Source organism: Dermacentor andersoni, chromosome 4 (genome assembly GCF_023375885.2).
Source record: "Dermacentor andersoni chromosome 4, qqDerAnde1_hic_scaffold, whole genome shotgun sequence".
Taxonomy (NCBI): Eukaryota; Metazoa; Arthropoda; class Arachnida; order Ixodida; family Ixodidae; genus Dermacentor; species Dermacentor andersoni.
The window spans coordinates 183,399,434-183,424,645 of record NC_092817.1 but is presented as its reverse complement, the minus strand read 5'-3'; the positions used below and the strand labels follow the sequence as shown (position 1 = coordinate 183,424,645).

At 46.6% G+C, this 25,212-nt stretch overlaps 1 protein-coding gene across 1 annotated transcript in view; it reads left to right on the top strand.

The window, feature by feature from the left end:
* Positions 1 to 16,831: 16,831 nt before the first annotated feature.
* The window catches only part of LOC126530492 (DDB1- and CUL4-associated factor 13), a 48,698-nt gene continuing 40,317 nt past the window's right edge, over positions 16,832 to 25,212 (top strand). The window contains exons 1-2 of the mRNA XM_050177766.3: positions 16,832 to 16,998; positions 18,268 to 18,467. Coding sequence (XP_050033723.1) covers positions 16,929 to 16,998; positions 18,268 to 18,467 — 270 coding nt within the window. The 5' untranslated portion in view covers positions 16,832 to 16,928. The remainder of the gene's footprint in view (positions 16,999 to 18,267; positions 18,468 to 25,212) is intronic.

Sequence of the window (25,212 nt, the reverse complement as noted above, 5' to 3'; positions counted from 1 at the left end):
TATGAGATGTCTGCGTTCTCATAAAACGGACAGCCTCCCGTATTCCCGCAAGTTCCGCAGCCGTAGATGTCAACTTGTGATCTAATTGAATTCGCCGAGTAATTCCAAGTTGTGGGATGACAAATGTGGCCGTTGTGGCATATTGTGTGACCGAACCATCGGTATATACTTGTACAGTCCCACTATATAATGTAAATATATGGGACAGGGTGAGCTGTTTCAAGCCAATGGAGGAAACGTGGGATTTCTTCATAATTCTGGGTATCTGAAGCCTCACTAGTGGTCTTTGCAATGTCCATGGAGACGTATCGGGCATGTTGGTGGCCTGGAACCTTGCAGGTATAATGCTTGCGTGACATGCAATTGCTTTAGAAAAAGCACAGTCAAGGTTGGTTCTTGGAAGTGTTGACAGAGGATGGTCTGAGTGTCTGGTCAGCAGGCGAAGATAGGTTCACAGAGGTTCACAAGACCTGTATATGTCGATTGGACAAGCCCGTGATTCCGCTATTGTGCCCTTAGTTGACGCGCAGCGTGGCACGCCAAGGCACATCCGCAGTGCTTGTGCCTGAAGGCTCTGCAGCGTGCGCATACAAGATGATCCCATATTAGATAGCACAGGCATGCTGTAGCGTATGTAGCCCACAAAAAGTGCCTGATACACTTGGAGCAAACTTCGCTCAGAGGGGCCCCATTTCAGTCCAGATAGTACACGAAGAACGTGTCTGAAGTTGGTCAGTTTAGCCCTAAGCGCAGTAACATGTTTGGTCCAAGAAAGATTGCGGTCTATTATCACACCAAGAAATCTGTGGTGGGTGACTAAAGGGAGCGCCGTTCCGTCGATAACGATTGGATATTGGGACATTGATTTGCGCGTGAATGCCAACAGTGCACACTTAGTTGCTGAGAGTTGCACGTTGAAGCCTTGCACGCACTTGTGGACGTGTGACCCCAGATGGCCAACTACAGATATCATCCGCGTACGTGCTGATACGCGTTGTTTCAGGTAGCTAGTCTGCAAGGCCGACCAGTATGGCATTTAACAATATTGGGCTAAGGACGCCACCCTGCGGAACACCCCTGCGAACGTCATGTCTATCAGTCTCGTCATCCGAAGCGGATATGAAAATGGTGCGGCCACTGAGGTAACTGTGCAGCCACGCATACATCCGGCGACCAACTCGAATATCCTCAAGCGCCAGAAGAATCGAATGGTGGAAGACGTTGTCGTGGGCACCTTTAAAGGGCCCCTCAACAGGTCTGGCTATATATTCAGCTGAAAAGTGCAGGGCGTACATTGCGCGATAACAATCGTGTCTGCAAAGTGTTACATCACTACGCGCCGCGTAAAGATATGAAATTTCAACCCGAATGCCGTTTCCCTCTTAACTCACGGCCGCCGCAATCCAAGCCGGACGGTGACGTAATCGTGCCCCTGCGCCTACGTAATCGTGTCCGCAGTGTGACGTCGCTCGCGGTAACACGTGACTTCGAGAATTATTCTAGACATCTGAATTATATCTGTGCGATCTGTTGCTTGAATTGACGAATTGAAGTTTAGAGAAATAATAAAATACACAAACGGAATGTCTGCGTGTTTTTGTTTTAGTTCGCACCGAAGCAAGAGAGATGTACTTCCGCTTCGTCTGCTTGTTCCCACGGTCGTGCGGTCACGTGCGCAGGTACCGAAACTATGCCATTTCCTACCGTGTTCCAGCCCGTGATCACGCTCTGCGATCCGCTTGTTCTGCCTCGGTATTCGTCTATAGCACTGAAATACCGCTAGTTATGTTGCCTTGCGCACAGCGCGCAAAATAGTGCGCTGCGCGAACGAGACAATAACAGCTCGCGCGCGACGCCATGGCGACGCCGTCAGCGGAAATGCGCAGTGCAGGAAAAAAAAAAAGCGAGGAGAAAAAAATGAAGGCGGGGTCTGTGACTAATGCGTCATGCGATCCTCGAGGCCTGGAATGGGAGAACGCAGGGAAGGAATTTCGCTTGCGAAGGCTAGACGGGGCGAGTGGAGAGAGCGTCTTGCTTGGCAGGGGAGCCCCCCTGCTGAAATCATGGGTTCGCGGCACTGAAATATTTCTATCTCGTCTATTATAATGAGCCTATTTGAAATCTTTTGGCGGCAGAACGTTCCCTAGGGGACACGTGACAACTTCCAGGGTATAACCGAAATTTGCTATGGGGCCTGGTGAGGGGCCCTTTATTATCCAGAAATATTGCACATACCAGACGACAGCATCTCTTTTCCTGTTGAACAGAAGATACTAGGTCGATCATACCGTCAATGGACGATCGGCCTTTTCGGAATCCATTGATAAAATCAGGAAATCCACCACTTTTCTCGAGTAGCCATTCCAGTTTGCTCAGTACCATCCGCTCCATCACTTTACCGACACAGCTGGCCAAGCTAGCTATTGGCCATTGTGAAAGATCATGTGGGCATTTCCAGAGTTTTAGCAAAGCCACAACACGACTCCACTTCCAGTGGCCAGGCGCAGTTGCTGTGTCCCACGTAGAGTTGAGCGTCAGGAGAATTTCTCGAGATATCGCAGCGTCGAGCTCGTGCACAGTAAAAGGCGCATCCAGACGGTGAGCACTAGATGGTGGAAAAGTCAATAGTGATGACGTTGGTATACCGTTCGAGGCACTCACAAGTAATTTGCAGAAGTCATCGGCGACCTTAATTCACGCCAGCCTGACCATACGGCCACAGCACTGAACGGGTTCAGCTGTTGTGGAGGCGATCGAAAGCTTCCCACTAGTTTCCAAATTCTAGAGAGAGCTTTTCTCGGATCCAGAGAGCGTCTGAATGAACTCCAGCGTTCTTTGTCGAGCTTGTCAAGGTGGCGCAGGACATGACGCCAAGCCCGGCGTGATGCAGCGACGTTTAATGGTGATTTGGTCCTTCTGTATTTCCGTTCTGCTCGACGCCGTATCGCACGAAGTCGCTCGTACTGGCGAAGGTGCGCTGAGGTGTTTTGTTGGGTCGTGCAATGTTGTCGCTATGACATCTTCAATATTGAATGGTGATTGGATGGCTTGACATGCGGCGTTCACAGATTCTCGAAATGTTGGCCAATCGATGGAACGCACAGTGTGCAGAGCTGGGGGATGTATACCCATTTCAACTGAATATATGTTAGTAGATGGTCACTTCCATGGAACCGTGAGATCAGTACACCATCGCGTAGCAGACAGCAGGCTCTTTGAAACAGCAATGTCAAGACAACTGCTGTAGTAAGAGCCTCGAATGTATGTTTGCGAGCCATCATTGATCACCATCAAGCCTTGACTAAACATGAAGTCAGCCAAGTCTCTAGGCTGCGGGGGTTCGTCGAAGCAGAGCCCCACATGGGATGGTGCGCATTAAAGTCACCGATAACTATGTGGGGACCTGGACAAGTTTCAGTATGGACGGCAAATATGAACAGTCTATGCTCGATGTTGGGGGTCATCATCATCATCATAATCAGCCTGGTTACGCCCACTGCAGGGCAAAGGCCTCTCCCATACTTCTCCAACTACCCCGGTCATGTACTAATTGTGGCCATGTGGTCCCTGCAAACTTCTTAATTTCATCTGCCCACCTAACTTTCTGCCGCCCCCTGCTACGCTTCCCTTCCCTTGGAATCTAATCCGTAACCCTTAATGACCATCGGTTATCTTCCCTCCTCATTACATGTCCTGCCCATGCCCATTTCTTTTTCATGATTTCAACTAAGATGTCATTAACTCGCGTTTGTTCCCTCACCCAATCTGCTCTTTTCTTATCCCTTAACGTTATACCTATTATTCTTCTTTCCATAGCTCGTTGCGTCGTCCTCAATTTCAGCAGAACCCTTTACGTACGCCTCCAGGTTTCTGCCCCATACGTGAGTACTGGTAAGACACAGCTGTTATACACTTTTCTCTTGTGGGATAGTGGCAGCCTGCTGTTCATGATTTGAGAATGCCTGCCCAACGCACCCTAGCCCATTCTTATTCTTCTGGTTATTTCACTCTCATGATCCGGATCCGTAGTCACTACCTGCCCAAAGTAGGAGATGTATTCCCTTACCACTTTCAGTGCCTCGCTACCTATTGAAAACTGCTGTTCTCTTCCGAGACTGTTAAACAATACTTTAGTTTTCTGCAGATTAATTTTTAGTCCCACCCTTCTGCTCTGTCTCTCCAGGTCAGTGAGCATGCATTGCAGTTGGTCCCCTGAGTTACTAAGCAAGGAAATATCATCAGCGAAGTGCAAGTTACTAAGGTATTCTCCATTTACTCTTATCCCCAATTCTTCCCAATCCAGGTCTCTGAATACCTCCTGTAAACACGCTGTGAATAGCATTGGGGAGATCGTATCTCCCTGTCGGACGCCTTTCCTTATTGGGATTTCGTTGCTTTCTTTATGGAGGACTATGGTGGCTGTAGAGCCGCTATGGAGATATTTCAGTATTTTTACATACGGCTCGTCTACACCCTGATTCCGTAATGCCTCCATGACTGCTGAGGTTACTGAATCAAATGCTTTCTCGTAATCAATGAAAGCTATATATAAGGGTTGGTTATATTTCGCACATTTCTCTATCACCTGATTGATAGTGTGAATATGGTCTATTGTTGAGTAGCCTTTACGGAATCCTGCCTGTTCCTTTGTTTGACGGAAGTCTAAGGTGTTCCTGACTATTTGCAATTACCTTAGTAACTACTTTGTAGGCAACGGACAGTATATAGCTGATTGGTCTATAATTTTTCAAGTCTTAATTGTGGCGTCCCCTTTCTTATGGATTAGGATTATGTTAGCGTTCTTCCAAGATTCCGGTACGCTCGAAGTCATGAGGCATTGCATATACAGGGTGGCCAGTTTTTCTAGAACAATCTGCCCACCATCATCATCATCATCATCATCATCATCAGCCTAGTTACGCCCACTGCAGGGCAAAGGCCTCTCCCATACTTCTCCAACTGCCCCGGTCATGTACTAATTGTGGCCATGTTGACCCTCCAGACTTCCTGATCTCATCTGCCCACCTAACTTTCTGTCGCCCCCTGCTACGCTTCCCTTCCCTCGGAATCCAGTCCGTAACCCTCAATGACCATCGGTTATCTTCCCTCCTCATTACATGTCCTGCCCATGCCCATTTCTTTTTCTTGATTTCAACTAAGATGTCATTAACGCGCGTTTGTTCCCTCACTCAATCTGCTCTTTTCTTATCCCTTAACGTTACACCTATCATTCTTCTTTCCGTAGCTCGTTGCGTCGTCCTCAATTTGAGTAGAACCCTTTTCGTAAGCCTCCAGGTTTCTGCCCCGTACGTGAGTACTGTTAAGACACAGCTGTTATACACTTTTCTCTTGAGGGATAATGGCAACCTGCTGTTCATAATCTGCGAATGCCTGCCAAACGCACCCCAGCCCATTCTTATTCTTCTGATTATTTCACTCTCGTGATCCGGATCAGCAGTCACTACCTGTCCTAAGTAGATGTATTCCCTTACCACTTCCAGTGCCTCGCTACCTATCGTAAACTGCTGTTCCCTTCCGAGACTGTTAAACATTACTTTAGTTTTCTGCAGATTAATTTTTAGTCCCACCCTTCTGCTCTGTCTCTCCAGGTCAGTGAGCATGCATTGCAGTTGGTCCCCTGAGTTACTAAGCAAGGAAATATCATCAGCGAAGTGCAAGTTACTAAGGTATTCTCCATTTACTCTTATCCCCAATTCTTCCCAATCCAGGTCTCTGAATACCTCCTGTAAACACGCTGTGAATAGCATTGGGGAGATCGTATCTCCCTGTCGGACGCCTTTCCTTATTGGGATTTTGTTGCTTTCTTTATGGAGGACTACAGTGGCTGTGGAGCCGCTATAGATATCTTTCAGTATGTTTACATACGGCTCGTCTACACCCTGATTCCGCAATGCCTCCACGACTGCTGAGGTTTCGACTGAATCAAACGCTTTCTCGTAATCAACGAAAGCTATATATAATGGTTGGTTATATTCCGCACATTTCTCTATCACCTGATTGATAGTGTGAATATGATCTATTGTTGAGTAGCCTTTACGGAATCCTGCCTGGTCCTTTGGTTGACAGAAGTCTAAGGTGTTCCTGATTCTATTTGCAATTACCTTAGTAAATACTTTGTAGGCAACGGACAGTAAGCTGATCGGTCTATAATTTTTCAAGTCTTTGGCGTCCCTTTCTTATGGATTAGAATTATGTTAGCGTTCTTCCAAGATTCCGGTACGCTCGAGGTCATGAGGCATTGTGTATACAGGGTGGCCAGTTTTTCTAGAACAATCTGCCCACCGTCCTTCAACAAATCTGCTGTTATCTGATCCTCCCCAGCTGCCTTCCCCCTTTGCATAGCTCCCAAGGCTTTCCTTACTTCTTCTGGCGTTACTTGTGGGATTTCGAATTCCTCTAGACTATTCTCTCTTCCATTATCATCATGGGTGCCACTCGTACTGTATCAATCTCTATAGAACTCCTCAGCCACTTGAACTATCTCATCCATATTAGTAATGATATTGCCGGCTTTGTCTCTTAACGCATACATCTGATTCTTGCCAATTCCTAGTTTCTTCTTCACTGCTTTTAGGCTTCCTCCGTTCCTGAGAGCTTGTTCAATTCTATCCATATTATACTTCCTTATGTCAGCTGTCTTACGCTTGTTGATTAATTTCGAAAGTTCTGCCAGTTCTATTCTAGCTGTAGGGTTATAGGCTTTCATAAATTGGCGTTTCTTGATCAGATCTTTCGTCTCCTGCGATAGCTTACTGGTATCCTGTCTAACGGAGTTACCGCCGACTTCTATTGCACACTCCTTAATGATGCCCACAAGATTGTCGTCCATTGCTTCAACACTAAGGTCCTCTTCCTGAATTAAGGCCGAATACCTGTTCTTCAGCTTGATCTGGAATTCCTCTATTTTCCCCTTTACCGCTAACTCATTGATGGGCTTCTTATGTGCCAGTTTCTTCCGTTGCCTCCTCAGGTCTAGGCTAATTCGAGCTCTTACCATCCTGTGGTCACTGCAGCGCACCTTACCGAGCACGTCCACATCTTGTATGATGCCAGGGTAAGCGCAGAGTATGAAGTCTATTTCATTTCTAGTCTCGCCGTTCGGGCTCCTCCACGTCCACTTTCGGCTATCCCGCTTGCGGAAGAAGGTATTCATTATGCGCATATTATTCTGTTCCGCAAACTCTACTAATAACTCTCCCCTGCTATTCCTAGTGCCTATGCCATATTCCCCCACTGCCTTGTCTCCAGCCTGCTTCTTGCCTACCTTGGCATTGAAATCACCCATCAGTATAGTGTATTTTGTTTTCACTCTACCCATCGCCGATTCCACGTCTTCATAGAAGCTTTCGACTTCCTGGTCATCATGACTGGATGTAGGGGCGTAGGCCTGTACAACCTTCATTTTGTACCTCTTATTAAGTTTCACGACAAGACATGCCACCCTCTCGTTAATGCTATAGAATTCCTGTATGTTACCAGCTATATTCTTATTAATCAGGAATCCTACTCCTAGTTCTCGTCTCTCCGCTAAGCCCCGGCAGCACAGGACGTGCCCGCTTCTGAGCACTGTATATGCTTCTTTTGGCCTCCTAACTTCACTGAGCTCTATTATATCCCATTTACTGCCCTCTAATTCCTCCAATAGCACTGCTAGACTCGCCTCACTAGATAACGTTCTAGCGTTAAATGTTGCCACGTTCAGATTCCAATGGCTGCCTGTCCGGAACCAGGGATTCTTAGCACCCTCTGAAATTACATAACCTAATTACATAAGTAGTCCTAATTATTCAACTTCTCAAATATTGTAATTAGATTAAAAGTGTCAATGAGAAAATTGTAGAGCAACACGAAAAACTCCCGATACCGCCCTTTGCCGCTCAATACGTGCCACACAAATGTACGTGTTCCTCCGACAGTGAAAGCAGCCCGCGAATGCAGGCAAAGTACCTCATGCGGCCAGTCGCGCGGCAATTTTACTTGCATTTGCGGGCCCCTTTCACCCTCGGAAAAACACCCATGTAGCACGTATTGAGCAGCAGAAAGCGTTATCGGGAGCCCCTCATGTTGCTCTACAATTTTCTCACTGATACTCAAAATGCCTCAAGCGGCCAGTCGCGCAGCAATTTTGAGTGCATTTGCGAGCTTCTTTCATATATCAGGAAACAGAAACATATCAACATATCAGGCAACAGAAAACTCATCCCCCGCAGGGGCGTCTGCGTCAGCAGGCGTTCGGTGTGTTGCGACACCACGGACCCGAGCACACGAGGGTTGGATCCTCCCGCGTGTAGCCGCGCGCGGCTTAGCCGTGTCTGGGGAAAGGGGGATACTGGAAGTTGAGCTGATGCCGGGTGTTTGGACCTTTAAGGCCCCCCGGTGGAGGCAACACACCTCTTTGGCCTCTGCTTCACATAGACGGCACCCCCGGACTGACCCACCCGGGGGAAATCGGTAGTTGCCTCTTCCTGTCTCTCTCTCCTCACAACCTTCGTCTTTTCCTTACTTTCCACCTTTCCTGTCTACTTCTGGCTTCCCTTTACTTCCAATTTTTCCAGGCAGCAAGGGTTAACCTTGTGTCAATAGCCAACCTAGGTTATTCCATATTTGGTTATAGTGGTAATGTACAGCTGGCGTTTGCAGGCCGTGTTTCACAGGTCCTGCAGCGTCCCCTTGTAGGACTCCACGGTGGCTGGCTGGCATTACTGCCGAAATCTCACATATCTTTATGGCAACCTCTTTCCCTCCGCTTCCTGATCGCTCTCAGAAAAGAGGGCGCACCGATGAACTAGTCCAATTTTTTGGTCGGCAAAAAGAATCTTTCCCTCGTTTCCACGTCATCCATTCTGAAAAACCAGCTAAACCAGTCCGAACAATTTCACCATTCCTTGTATCGAAGACCCTTACCTATGCCAACATTTTGGCCACAGCTCTCAGAGCTGCCGAGGCCGCCAAACATGTGCGAAATGCAGTGCCCTTGAACACGCCACTGAAGCATGTAAGAACTCTCTACACTGTGTAAACTGTGACGAGGATCATGCCGCGTACTCGCGGTCGTGCCCCTCCTGGAAGAAGGAAAAAGAAATTGTAACTATAAAAGTAAAAGAGAATATATCGTTCAAAGATGCACGAAGGCGGGTAGCATACTGCCAAAGAAAAGCTTTGCCGAAGTGGCGCGTCAGGGGGCAGCGTCACAACGGCCTCCGGCGGCTGTCCGACCCACAAGCACTGAGTCGGCAGTTACGCCATCTGCCCCCACGGTGGTCGCAGCTAGCGCTGCTCCACCAACCGAGCAGAAGGGACCATCAACCCCGAAGGTGGGCGCAGCCGAGGCTGCCCCAACCTCCCCGGCCTCTTCCAGCGCTGGCAACAGCCGGCGCAGCCAAATCCCTCAGGGATCCCCATCGACCTCCGGGCTGGTGGGCGCAGGGGTCTTGCCCTCCAAGGCGGGACTCTCTCGGGAAACTTCTCGCTCGCAAGAGCACGTGTCCGGCGCCTCACAAGAGGCAATGGACACTACACCTATCCCCAAGGCGCACCAAGCGCCTAAGGAGCGGCGAGTCTCCCTCGAACGCTCCAGAAAGGGCAAGACCCCGATTACAGGGCCTCGAAAGAGCTCTGTAATCTAATCTCTGAAATATCTGTAATTAATACTTCTGTTTCCGTACACACAGCACCTATTCACTTCAAATATGTATACACAGATAATACAATGAAACGTCAGAGGTCTTCTTAGAAACCTTGATGACGTGCAGGAACTCATCCACAAACACAATCCAAAAGTGCTGTGTCTACAGGAAACACACTTAAAATCGAAACACACAAATTTCCTCCTACAGTATGTCACGTTTCGGAGAGATCGCGATGATGCTCTCGCATCATCGGGTGGTGTTACCATTGTTGTTCAGAAAGGCATAGCGTGTCAACGTTTGCAGCTACAAACGCCCCTTGAGGCAGTGGCGGTTCGTGCTGTTCTACTAAACAAACTCATCACTGTGTGCTCGCTCTACATACCCCCACATTACAAATTAACTAAATATGAATTCCAGTCCTTCATAGATGAATTGCCAGAACCTTATATTGTTCTTGGCGATTTCAATGCACACAACTACCTGTGGGGCGACCCTCGTATAGATGCGCGAGGACGACTTGTTGAACAGTTCCTTCTCACTTCTGGTGCGTGCCTGTTGAATAAGAAGGAGCACACATATTACTCTCTTGCAAACAGAACCTATTCTTCAATAGAACTTAGCATAGTCTCCCCGTCTGTACTGCTTGAACTTGAATGGGAAGTTGCCAACAACCCTTACGGCAGCGACCACTTCCCTATACTGCTAAGATCACCTAATGAAAACGAATATCCACCACACGCTTCTAGGTGGAAGATTGAGACAGCTGATTGGGAGAAATTTCGATCTCTAACTAGTATTTCATGGGTTGACATGTCTTCGTGAGGAATCGATGCTGCAGTGGAGTTTTTCACAGCCTACATAATAGATGCCGCATATAAATGCATATCACAAGTAAATGGCTTGGCATGTAAACGGCGTGTCCCGTGGTGGAACGCCGATTGTAGGATCGCTCGAAAGAAACAAAACAAAGCGTGGGGGTTGCTACGCGCCTCCCCCACTGCGGAGAACCTTATCAATTTAAAAAAAAAGTAAAATCAGAAGGCAGGCGAACCCGCCGACAGGCCAGAAGAGACAGTTGGCAGAAGTTTTGATCGGGTATCAACACGTATACAGATGAGGCCAAAGTCTGGAACAAGGTAAATAGCATAAGAGGGCGAGAAACATACTCCCTTCCTTTGGTAAACGCACAAGGCGATACCCTGCAAGACCAGGCTGATGCTCTGGGTGAACACTTCGAGCGCGTGTCTAGCTCCACTCACTATTCAGAGAACTTCCTTAAATATTAAGAAATAGAAGAACTCAAGCCTCTGAATCGGAAATGCACGCCAAACGATCCTTTTAATCGCCCTTTTACCATTGCTGAACATAAAGCCTCCTTGTCAGTATGTCGGAGCTCTGCACCGGGCCCCGATAGAATCATGTATGATATGCTTAAACACCTGCACTCCGACACACAAATCACGCTACTTACACTTCTCAATGCTATCTGGGCTGCTGGTTATCTCCCATCGAAGTGGAAGGAGGCTATTGTAATCCCTGTTTTAAAGCATGGTAAAGACACTTCATTGCTGACTAGCTACCGTCCCATAGCGCTTACAAGCTGCCTCTGTAAGCTTTTCGAAAAAATGATCAATCGCCGTCTGATACATCTCCTAGAGTCTAGTAAAATGCTTGACCCATTTCAATGCGGTTTTAGGGAAGGGCGATCTACAACCGACCATCTCGTGCGCATCGAAGCGAGCATTCGCGATGCTTTCGTACACAAACAATCCATCTTATTTGTATTTCTGGATATGGAAAAAGCATACGACACAACCTGGCGGTACGGAATCCTGCGCGACCTTTCGGCGCTGGGCATCCGCGGCAATATGTTAACTATCATAGAGAGCTACCTAGAGAACCGTACATTTCGGGTGAAAATAGGTCCTGCACTGTCGCGTACATTCATACAGGAAATTGGGGTACCCCAGGGTGGCGTACTCAGCTGCACGCTCTTTGTCGTAAAGATGAACACGCTTCGTGCATCATTACTACCAGCTATTTTTTATTCCGTCTATGTAGACGATATACAAATAGGCTTCAAATCCTGCAACCTCACAGTCTGCGGGAGACAGGTACAGCAGGCCCTAAACAAGGTGTCCATGTGGGCAGACCAAAATGGATTTAAAATCAACCCCCACAAAAGTTCCTGCGTTCTCTTCACAAGAAAGAGAGGACTGGTCCCAGATCCTTTTCTAGAACTGGGCGGACAACAAATTCCTTTTAACAAAGAGCACAAATTTCTAGGTGTTATACTTGACTCCAAGCTTACTTTCATCCCACACCTAAAATGTCTAAAAACAAAATGTCTAAAAACAATGAACCTACTCAAAATCCTATCCCACACAACATGGGGTAGCGACAGGAAGTGCCTGTTGAATCTTTACAGGAGCCTAGTTCGATCACGAATAGACTATGGTGCCGTAGTATATCACTCTGCCGCCCCGAGCGCACTAAAGATGTTAGACCCCGTTCATCATCTGGGAATCCGCCTGGCCACTGGCGCATTTAGAACAAGCCCTGTTGAAAGTCTGTATGTCGAGTCCGATGAGTGGTCACTTCATTTTCGGAGAACATACATCAGCTTTAACTACTTTCTGAAAGTGCGCTCTAATAAGGAACATCCGTGTTTCACAACCGTGAACGACTTGACGTGTGAAACAGTTTTTCGTAATAGACCCTCTATGAGATTACCTTTCGCACTGCATGTAAGAGAACTTGGCGAAGAAATGGGCGTCCCATTTCTCGAACATCGCCTAATGCCTGCTGTTAAGCTATTACCGCCCTGGCAGTGGCAGGTGATAGAATATGTGACGTATCGTTTGTAAAGGTCACAAAGCACGCTCCTGAGTTTGAAATTATCATGCATTTCCGGGAGCTTCAATTTAAGTACTCCTGCTCCGAGTTTTACACAGACGCATCAAAATCACATGCTGGCGTATCCTACGCTGCTGTTGGTCCCTCTTTCACTGAATCTGACGTGTTGAACCCCATAACAAGTATCTTCACTGCAGAAGTCTATGCAGTACTGTGTGCAGTAAAACATATAAAGAAACTGAAACTGGACAAAGCCATCATATTCACAGACTCCTTAAGTCTTGTAACAGCACTCATTTCTTCTCCAAAGCATACGAATCCTGTCTTTAATGAACTCTACTCACTCTTATGTAACATCTACTTATCACATAGGCATGTAGTAATATGCTGGGTTCCTGGCCATAGAGGAATCGAGGGAAATGTGCTTGCCGACGAGATCGCCAAATCAATAGCATCGCAAGGTATTCGTTCTGCTGCTGTCCCTGCCACAGACATGAAGCCTTTTCTAAGACGCAAACTCCGAAGCCACTGACAACGCTTGTGGGACACAGAAACAAGTAATAAGCTTCACCTAATTAAGCCAAAGCTAGGTCCCTGGCACCCAACTACGAAAATACGAAAAACAGATGTCCTAGCTATTCACTAGACTGAGAATAGGACACACATTTGGCACTCACAACTTTCTCTTGTCCGGTAACGAGCCTCCAACCTGTGGCAGATGTGGCGACCGGCTGACCATCCTCCATGTCTTCCTGGAGTGCCGGGAAGCCGAAAGAGACAGGAGGAAACATTTCCCGTTTGCATACCGCCATTGTATTCCCCTGCATCCGGCTATGTTTCTTGGTGAAGAACCGCTTTTTAAGATCAAAGCAGTCCTCGCTTTCTTAAAAGATGTTGTACTACATGTTACAAGCCCATTCATTTCGTAGCGCATCCTCTTTCCAGAGGATATCGCTAGGATAGATTCTCTGTATAGCACATGCCTCTAGGCCCTTGGGTTTCAAGGGCCCCGGGGAGGCAGTAGTGCTCTAGACTATTTTATACGTCTAGATAATCACATATTTTATATATTGCATCATTCTTTCTCAATGCCTTCTAATGTTCATAGTATACGTCAATAGTCATTCCCATAATTTTATTACTCCTACATTTTATGGAATTTGGATCAACCCTTTTAGGCCCCTTTACAGCCAAGGCACATTAAGATCACAGAACCCATCTGTTCACTGCGAACTCATTAACATTAGCATGGCGCTCTTTGGCCACATCTGGCCCTTGCGCCATTAAACACCAAACATCATCATCATCATCAGAAAACTCATCATCATCGTCAGCCTATTTCATGTCCACTGTAGGACGAAGGCATCCAATGATCTCCAATTACCCTTGTCCTGTGCCAACCGACTCCAACTAGCGCCTGGAATTTTTTTTTTTAATTTCATCACCCTACCCAGTCTTCTGCCGTCTTTGACCGCGCTTCCCTTCTCCTGGAACCCATTCTGTAACTCTAACGGTCCACCGGTTATCTAACCTACACATTACATGACCTGCCCAGCTCCAATTTTTTCTCTTAATGTCAATTACAATATCGGCTATCCCCGTTTGCTCTCTTCCTGTGTCTCAATGTTATGCCTAACATTGTTTGTTCCATCGCTCTTTGCACGGTCCTTAACTTGTTTTCAAGCTTCTTTGACAGTCTCCAAGTTTCTACCCCATATGTTAGCACTGGTAGAATGCACCGATTGTACGCCTTTCTTTTTAATGATAATGGTAAGCTTCTAGTCAGCATCTGACAATGTCTGCCGTATGCACTCCAATTTCTATTCTGTAAATTTCCATCTCATGATCAGGGTCCCCTGTGAATAATTGACCTAGGTAAACATATTCTTTCGCATACTCTGGAGGCTGACTGGCAATCCTCACTCTTGTTCCTTTGCTAGGCTATTGATCATTATCTTTGTTTTCTGCATATTAATATTCAACCCCACTCTTGCACTTTCTCTGTTAGGATCCTCAATCATTTATTGTAACTCGTCCCCAGTGTTGCTGAATAGGACAATGTCATCTGCAAGCCGAAGGCTGCTGATATTCGCCTTAGATCCTCACTCCTAAGCCTTCCCAGTTTAATAGCTTGAATACTTCTTCCAAACATACAGTACATAATATTGCAGAGATTGTGTCTCCTTGTCTGACCCCTTTCTTTATAGGTATCGTCCTACGTTTCTTGTAGCTGTGGAATCTCTGTAGATATTTTCCAAGATATTTACGTAAGCGTCGATCGTGTACTCCTTGATTACACAATGTCTCTATGATTGCGGGTATCTCTACTGAATCAAATGCCTTTCCATAATCTATGAAAACCATATAGAGAGGCTGATTGTGCTCTGCGGATTTCTCGATTACCTGGTTGATGACATGGACCTGATCCATTGTAGAGTATCCTTTCCTGAAACCAGCGTGTTCCCTTGGTTCCCTTGGTATAATGTTGGCATTCTCCCAGTTCTCTGGGGTCCTTGAAATCTATGACAGTTCGTATAAAAGACCGCTAGTTTTTCAAGCATTACGTCTTCTCCATCTTTGATTAAATCGGCTGTTATTCCATCTTCTCCTACCACTTCTCCCTGTTTCATGTCTTGCAAAGCCCTTCTAACTTCATCACTAGTTATAGAAGGAGTCTAGAAACAGGTTACAAAGACTCCTTCTATGTTGGGGGTATATATCCTCCATTTACTGAGAATATGCGCCGATCGTACTTGAGCGTTATGCAACCGTACTCGTTGTATGTGGAGGAACGTCTTTACGAAAGCACGTTAAATTTCGACGAACAAAAGTGAGCACTTTGCTTAAATTGTGGCCATTCCTTGACCCCAGTGGCACATATCCAGGTACGCGTAGTAAAGACGTCATGTTTGGTTCACATATTACAGCCACGGGAAATTGGTATTTGAACATCCATTGCCAAAAGTCTGCGAGGTGGCCTCGTAGGCCTCTGGCATTCCACTGCATTATTGCAGATCTTCGTAATTGGTTTTCAAAAGATAGCGCCATGATGCCTTATTGTAGAGCCGCGAGGAGCGGTTCCAAAGCATCTAGAACATGTAGCGCGGTCTTAGCAACTGGCGTCTGCATGTAGTCCGCAGAGCGCATCGTAGTTATAAGGTGTTTCAGCATACTTTGTACATTTTCATTTTCTTTCTTATCATTCTGAACCACCTTTGCTGACACATTACCCGACGCATTCAAGCCTGTTTGTTTGGATGGGAGCGACGGCCATTCAATGTCAGAGTCGGTCGGAGGAAGCGTCGTTTTATGGAGAGAGTATCCTTGTTGGTGGTGACGCTCGCATCCTGAAATCATGGGTTCGCCAACGTTACTAACGTTGGGGTTCGAGGCACTGAAATATTTCTATCTTGGCTATTAATGAACCAATTTGAAACATTCTTGCAGAACGCGAGGACACGCAACAACTTCCAAAGTTTGCTATGTGGCCTGGTGAGGGGCCCTTTAATATAAAGAATTTGGCGAAACCAACTTAAGTGAAATCAATGCTTATCTGATAGGTCGAATAAAGCTAGAATAATAACAATCGTCTCTGTGACGATTGTTGTTATTTTTGCCCGCTCCTCCTGGAAGAGGCAACTGCCCTCCCTGAAACGCTGCTTTCTGCAGGTGACGGCACGCGACGACACAAGTTTATGCTTGCGCCGTCGTGGCAGCAGCACGCATTCCCATAAGGGCAGGCAAATTTGCACTTTTTTTCTTAACAGTTAACTATAGCAAGTTTTATACTAAACGAAGTCGAAGCCAAAACGCAATCGTCCTACAACGTTTGAACAAGAACAGTGCAGCGGTGAGGGCAAAACCTTTTTTCGAACACGCGCAGCGAAATATTCAGGACTCTGAATTGCTTTTTTTCCTGGTGAGAAAGGTAATTAATCGTGTATAATTGGTCATTTAAATGTTTGAATGTTATTAGTTTAGCGTTTGGGGGGAAAATATTGTCAAATTCAATCTGGAGGCTTATCCTTTAGTTGTGCTTTGACTGTCCAACTATGATCTTCACCATAGGTCTTCACCATAGGTCTTCACTACCGTCTTCATCGCCCAAGAAAGTGTGAAGTACCACGTGGAGTAAATAGCTGAAACCGAAACTCATAAATAATGCTTGGCGAATATTGACGCTTCGGCACTGAAATCTTTAAAAGGGGCAATAAATTTATTATTCCACTTTTATACATTGTAACATATATTTAATTAGTTAAAGCTTAAGCACTTGCAAGACATACAATACCACGGGCTTGGCTAGTTTCAACTTTGTAGCCAGTTTCTTTCAATATGGCTCCTCTGTGGCATGCTTGTCTGAAGCCGTTCTCTGTGATGTGAAGCGTTTTTCTTCGACTGTCGTGTGAAAACATTAAAGACATGAAAGTGAAAGTGCTGTCGAGGAACCCAGATGACTACCTGAGAGAAACGAAGCATGACATTCATAAAGGTAGGCCTGCGATGCTGCGTCTTCGAACTGTATCGTGCACTGCTGCCTTTGCTGTGCGGCATGTTCCTTTCGTGTATAATCCGATCATGTGCGAGAGTTACAGGCGGTGTCAATTTCTTAATGCGCCGCCAATATTTTTTTTGTTTTGTTTTTATGAATAACTTATACATAAAATAGCCTTAGTGTGCGCCATCCCGGCTCCTGCACGCTCATACGGTGTCTTACTGTATGTATCGTCCTGGATGACGTCTCCTTTTCAGGCTCAAGGCGGGTGAACTAAAACAAGAAACAATGATTATGAGGAAACTCTGTTTGAATATATCGCAAAAGATATTGGATCTGAATGAGATGGGGACCATATAGGTATCTTCCAGCACAAGTAAGCTGCGCGACCGTCCTTGCTGTTAATTGTTGTGATCAACAAACGTTTTACCGAGTGTATTCCTTCGCCAAATCAGTACCCTCCTTCGTCGTGTAGTAGTACATAGCACGTGCATTTGTCGAGAATTCAATCCACAGAATGTCGAATTACGAAGGATTCCCTGTTTATACTCGGAACGAATCAGTCAGCGCGCAGAAAAAGGAAAAAAAAAGCTTGCGACACTGGCAGAAAAGATGGTGGACTCCGGGTGAAAACCCGCGTGGCAATTTCCATTAGGAACACACAGGTTTAGCAGTCTCCATTTAAGAGCTGGCTGTTCTTTGTTTATTTACCCTTCGTGAGCTTCCGCAACCAAAGGATTAGAATAGCCGCAGGATGACTAGAGCAATGCCAACTTAATTTGATTTAAAGCTGTACACAACGTAGAGCAGAAGAAAGAAGTGGTCAAGCATATAGAGAATGTGCAATAAAACATATCCTAGAACTCCATAGTTTGCAGTCCTCTTCAATCCTTACAAAGTGCATAGACCTTTCCGAATAAGTAGCTTTTCAAAAAGTTCTGAGCAAAATGTTACGGCCAGCATGTTGTTGAAACACGGAAACCATGCGTTGTCCTTGCTTTCTCGCTTTAAATACGATGGGAAAAAAGAACAGCATACCATTTGCACAGTCGTCACCATTTATCCAATGTGTCAGCCACTGTATCTTGGGTAATTGTGTATTATGACAAACCAAGCTTGACACTTTTCAAAGGGCCCATTTTTTTTTACTTATAAGTGATGGTCATCTCGTGCATGTTACTTTAGGTTACTTGATTGTCTGTGCCTGCCAAAGCCGTGTGTTCTTGCCTAATGAACTTTGCTTTCGTGTGCCCTGCTCTCTCCCAGTGCAACGCAACTTTGACCCGAGCCTGCACCCGTTTGAGGTATGTCGCGAGTACACACGGGCCCTGAATGCGGTCAAGCTGGACAAGATCTTCGCACGTCCCTTCCTGGGCAGCCTGGATGGCCACAGGGATGGCGTCCAGGTGCTGCAGAAGCACCCCAGGTTCCTCACCCAACTGTTTTCTGGCGCCTGCGATGGCGAGGTGCGCATCTCTCTCAAACCCAGCACTTCTGTAGCGGCCTGCTTTGTGAGAGTGGTGGGGACATGTCACTAAGCTTGTTATTTTCATTTATTCATTCCATTATTCATATACTTAGCCACCCAACAAGCATTATAGTAGGGTTAAGACATTTTACACGGGAGAAATTGGCACTGAGGGAAAAAAAGTAATTGTAGTGACCGGAGTTGTAGTGACCGAACACACGGCCATAGTGCACGGCAATGAAGATGCAGTAGCCGGTGTGAGGGGCGTAGGCACTCTGAACGCACAGGTTATGTGCTCTGCTTTTTATTGTACATCGCTTGCCCCCTGGTGGTGTCAGTTACCACACTTCCTCCCCCCCTTAACGCAACATATTAACAGCATATAAGCAGTTACAGTTCAAGGAGAAAACCAAAACACCCTACGGCGTTCCCTAGTGCTCCGACGAAGCCGAGGTGCGGAAGGAGGCGGGGAGCAATCGGTGCGTGTTGATGTTATAGTGTCACTGGTCTTCAGTTGATAGGGCTCACTAGATAGTAGTGGTTGACCCTCCAAGCTTGTCGCTGCTTCGGCTAAACCACTGTCATTTGTACCTCCGGTACCTGAGAATAAAGTAAAATGTGGTCCCGTGGGTGCTGTAAAAGGGTTGGAGCACCAATGGTTGTGCCGGTCGGGCATCGACTGTGGCCTGACATGGTTGAGATGCTGGGTCCATTGTTGCCCATCATCCAATTGTAGCTCACCTGTGAATTATGCTGCCTGGTGAATACAGCAGGAATTCAGCCCGGACCTGGCCGAAAATTCCTGGTTAATACTCTGTCTCCTGGTTGTGCTGGCACTCTCGGTTTCGTTCTTTGATCATACTCCATCTTCTGAGTTAGTTGTTTCTGGAGGACTGTTTTCCTTAGGTCTGGCCGCAGCAGATCCAGTGCAGTCCTGAGTCCCATTAACAGCTCAGATGGTCAACACCCAGTGACCTCATGGGGTGTCGACCTATATGATAACAGTATTTGTGCAATTTGTGCAAGAAGGTCCCTTGGGCCAACTTTCTATAATTTTACTTTCATAGTTTGAACAGCTCTCACCACCGCACTATTACAAGCAGGGTGATAGGGCGGCACTAGCATCTTCTTCACGCCATTCTTATTCGAGAATGTCTCGTACACTTCACTCGTGAATGCAGGTCCATTGTCCAATACCACCATGTCTGGGAGGCCCTGATTCGCAAACATGATCAGCATGCATGCAATTGTACATTCTGCTGAGGGTGATGAAATGGGAAATACTTCAATTCATTTGGAGAATGCATCGAGTGCAATAAAAAATAGGAATTCTGGCAAAGTCCCGCATAGTCTACGTGGATCCTTGACTAGGCCCTGCCTGGGAACAGCCACGGCGTTGTAGGCACTGGTCTTAATGGTCTCCGTTGTTGCTGGCAGGCGAAACATTCTTGAACCATAGTTACGATGTCGCTGTCTAACGACGGCCACCACACATGACATCGGGCGATGACTTTCATTTTTTGTGACCCCAGGGTAGCTCTCGTGTAGTAACTTGAGGTCTTCCCCTTGGAGGCTGGAGGGTACCACAACACGGTTTCCCCAGAGCACACATTTCTGATGCACACTCAACTTGTTGAATTGGGACACGTATGGCCCCTCCTCTGATGTCAAGTCTTGAACGTGACCAGACCATAAATCCTGTAGCACTCTTGGCAACACCGGATCTCTTGCAGTGGCTTCTGCTACCACCTTTGATGAAAGGAAACGGGGATAGACTCCTTCAAGCATGAATACCTCCGCTGGTGCCCCTGGAGAGCAATCAGTTGTTGGCAAGGGGAATCTACTCAACCTATCTGCATGGGATATCAGGCCTCCATGCCTATAGCTCAAACTGTAGCTGTACCCTTCCAGCAGCAACGTCTAGCGAAGAAGCCTCGGCAAGCATGTTTCCGGAATAAGCCTTCCAGCACCTAATAGGCCCAACAAGGGTTTGTGGTTGTTAGCCGCTTCAAATTTCCATCCCCAGAGTTACTGCCTGAACTTTGTCACATAATACACGGGACCAAGTGCCTCTTTATCCAATTGACTGTAATTCTCAGTGGCCGTGAGGCTTCTTGATGCAAAGGCTTTCAGTCGCCATTCTCCAGTAGGCTCTCTCCGTGCCAGGACTGCCCCCAGGCCATGAGGGGAAGCATCAGGGATCAACACCGTGGGTTTGGAGGGGTCATAATGGGCCAAGACGCGGGCGGATGCAAGCAGCTCCTTGGGTGGCTTTTCATGAATACACATTGCTCAACTGCAATCCATCTCCACTTTGTTCCAGTGGTAGGCAAGCCGTTCAACGGCTGCAGTACATCTGACAGGTTGGGGAGAAAATTTATATAGAAGTTCACCAAACCCAAATAGCTTTGCAAATCTTTCACATCTCGAGGTTTAGGAGCATTCCCTGCTGCTTCAGTCTTGGGATCTGGATGTAGCCCAGCAGCACTTATTATGTGGCCCAAATACTGGGCCTTAGGTTACAAAAACTTGCATTTTGCAAGTTTCAGCTTCAAGCCCACCTCTTGTAAGCGCTCTAGTACTTTGTAGACGTTTGCCCAATGCTCGTCGTCATTAGCGCCTGTTACCAAGATGTCATCGAAGTAAACTGCGACATGATCAAGACCTCCCAGGAGGTTTTCCATTTCCCGTTGAAATATGGCTGGGGTGGAAGCAACTGCGAATGGCAGTCTTGTGTATTGAAACAAGCCCTTGGGGGTATTGACAGTGACAAACTTCTGTGACTGTTCTTCCAGCTCGATCTGCTGGTAGGCATCCTTTCGGTCTAGCTTTGTGAACCTTACTCCTCCGTGGAGCTTTGTGAACAATTCCACTATGCGTGGCACGGGATATGTTTCCACAAGTGCGATAGGATTTGCAGTCAGCTTGAAATCGCCACATATGCGCAACTGCCCATCTTGTTTTAGCACTGGAATGACAGGTGCTGCCCATCTGGCAGTCTTCACTGGTTGGACCACGCCTTGGTGGAGCAGTCTCTGCAACGATTCTTCGAACTTGTCTTTCAAAGCAAAGGGCATCCGCTGGGGCTTAAAGAATCTGGGTTTCGCATCTGGCGGCATCAAGATGCGAGCTTTAACTCCACAGAACACGCTTAAACCATCTGAAAACGGTCCACAGCTTCGTCTGCAGATGACACAGACAAAATATATTCCGGCTTGCCGATTCCCAACTGGAATTCCTTCATCCAGCTTCTACCAAACAATGTTGGGCACTGCCTCTTTACCACAAACAGAGGTAGCCATCCCTCCTCTTCCCTAAGCTTTACAGCGAATACAAACTTCCTGGCGACTGGTCGCGTGTCTCCGCAAAAACTCCTCAGCTGTACATTGGATCGTTCTAAGGCGGCTGATGGAAACAGTTGCGTGAACTTTGTTTCACTTATGGTTGAGACACTGGCACCTGTATCAAGTTCCATCTCTAGTGGACCGCCCTGAATGATAGCCGCAATGCGCATAGGCGTCGGCCCAGCCGCCTGAAGTACCCAAAGGTCATACGCTTCCGGCGTTTCACTCGCTTCGGGTGCCCCAAGCACTTCATCCACGGTGTTCATGCGCCTCAAATCTGCGTGCCGCACCGGTCTGTTTACTGACTCGCTATCACTTTTGCGCACTCTTGGCATATGCCCTTGCATACTGCATTTGTAGCAAACTGAGTTCACGTGTTGACACTGGCACGCTCGATGGGTACCGCCGCAGTGGAAGCACCTGCGCTCGCGACGGCCAGGTTGCACTACGTTTGTTGCCACCATGGCAGTTTCGACTGTCAGGTCTGGCTCCGACTGTGGCATTGGGTGAGCACTCAGTGTATGGGAATCTTTGTGAGCAGCCTCGATGGCCCATGCTGTACTCATTACAGTTGCAGGTTTAAATCGGCTGTTCCTAGTAACTGCATTTGTACTGGCACGTCGTCAATGCCACTGACGTTTTGGTCTCGTAGCATGCGGTCTCGGAATGACCCAAATTCGCATTTGTCGGCCAGTCGCTTTAACGATGCGAAGTACTCACTTACTGCCTCTCCGTCTCACCTATGTTGTGAGAAGAACTTGAAACTGGCTACCACTTCCGGCACCTCTGGCGTGAAGTGGTTGTTGAGGGCCTAAAAAATTGCTGCTAAGTTTGCTGCGGCAGGTTTCTCAGGGGCCAGTAGGCTTCGCAGCAAGGAATACGTCGCAGCCCCACAAAACATTAGAAATACGGCCATCTTCTTACCCTCTGGCATTTCGTTCATGGTCAGGAATAGTTCCACCCACTCTCGGTGCTCGGTCCAGTCCGTAGTGTCCGTGTTGAACTCGTCTATCTTTCCGATGACCGGCATGCTTGTTCTTGCATCACCATCACTGGTGTCGTTTACTTGAAGCATTTTCTCTCGTCACCAGTTGTAGTGACCGGAGGTGTACTGACCAGACCCGCAGCCATAGCGCACAGCAATGAAGACACAGTAGCCGCTGCGAGGGGCGTAGGCACACAGACCACACAGGTCATGCGCTCTGCTTTTTATTGTACATCGCGTGCCCCCTGGTGGTGTCAGTTACCACAGTAATGACCAGTAACAAGAAATACAAAAGGTACAGAACAGTTGCATAACCAGAATACAGGAGATGTAATACAAAACATGACAAAAACACGATCAACTTTAAGCAGCGAAAACAAAGAGCTTCACTTACTCCAGGCAGTGCACACCTTTCAGGTTGTGTGCAAAGCAAAGGCGTCTGAATGCTGGTACATATAATTATGTGTACGAGATAAACAAAGCGAGAATAGTGCATAGACAAAGAACAAATGAAGTGTATCGTACAGTACAAGAGCTTGCTATGCTTCTCGCACAAAGTAGCAAAAGAATAGACATGGCACGAAACAAAGCATAAAACCTTTCTGATATACCTTAAAGGGACACTAAAGAAAAATGATTTCTTCTGCATCAGTAAGTTACCTCTCTAGCACACCAATAACACCACTCTTGCTACAATAACATGCTTGGTAAGCCAGAAAAAGCGCAAGAACGAAAGATGGGTGGCGACGCCTCCTTGAAGTTCCCGCACCTGGTCGCTATGATGTCATGGATTTTGATGGCATCTTCTGGGGCTTACTTAATTATATAGCGATACAGATTGAACACATTGTGTTCTAAAGGAACCAAATATTAAACATGGCAAGTCGGGGACCTTTACTCAGCCAATGTGGTCCAAATGCGAAAACATACTTTGGAATCCCTGACGTCACACTGACGTACCGGCGTCACGGTTTCGGCGCGAAATTCGAATACTGATGCTTCGATCTTCATTTTCTCATCTAATAATCAAACTTATTTATAAATGACTGCCTGCAGTGTTCTCAAACAATGCTTTATTAGTCTAAACTGATCTGTTGTTTTGCTTTAGTGTCCCTTTTAATGAGCACTGAGATGTATTTTTGAAGTTGTAGAAACTGAGAAGCTCTAACACGTGTTCTTTGTACATGAAAAGATGACACTTTGTAGATATGAAGGTTGGGAACACTTATACAATAATTTAATTTCATGCTAAAATTGGTCTCACAGTGCAGCACCTTGTGACATTGACATTATTGTGATGTCATGACACAGAGCACACTTTACTATTATTGTGCAACAATATAGATAGATATGGTATGTTGCTCATAAAAAAAATTATGGTGAACTAACCCCAGTTGTGCCATCTAAGAATGTGTTTAGCATGCTTTGGGAGGTGGTTATTTTTGGCACAATGCTGCACTTTGTGTTATGGGTGGCACTCCCCTTACCACCTTGCCCATACGTGGGAGCCAACTGCTACTGCCGAACACCACTTTCTCAAGGACCACTTCAGAACCCCGTGCAATGTTTATGTCATAACACTAGCCTTCATGAGGGAATAATGCGAGAATTCTTCCGTTATCATGGTGCCTCCATGTGGTACCACTGGTAGCAGTACTGATACCAGTGGTACTGGTACCACCAGTACCACCGTGCAGTTCTTACTGCTGTGTTAGATTGCAGTATCTCCAGAATCAGCAGATGAGAACAGTTAGACTCTCACAAGAAATTATGGTTAATCCCCGAAGAAAGCTTAACATTTTAAATAAACAAAAATCATATATACGTTTCTTCTGGCTGCGCTCGTGTTTGGCAGCTACAGTGATCCCAGGAGTAGAGAGAGGCGGTGTATCTAGATGTCATGACAATGCAGCGACCTCGTGGGTACTGAAGTTGGTTTGTAGAAGCAAGTCTTGGAGTATTACATTAGGATGCTCTGACGCGGCACAGTATTCTTTCTCTTGTTTAGTTGGGTTTATACCTTCATTTACAGGGGGAAATAATGACAACTCGTAAATGTCATGTCAGTGCTCCTTTCATCTTTAATTACACTGACCTAAATTGTGCAAACTTAGAAGCTTAGCACCTTGCATTTGTGTTTGCTTCAAAACCAAAGATAACGGGACACTTCCTGCTTTCACCTTTTGGTGAACTGCAAGCTGAGCGGAGCTTTATGGGGAAGCCAAGAACTCGGTGTCACAGGCAGACTACATAGGCGCATGCATGGGAGAGCGTGGTTGTCTTCGAGGAGGCAAAAGTGGAATAAAAGGAACAAAGTTTGATGACAAAGAGCGCACCGAATACCTGCTCCTGTACCACTAAGCGTCATGCCTGCAAATGCCGCTGCCCCATGCTCTAAAATCTGACTGCCTAGG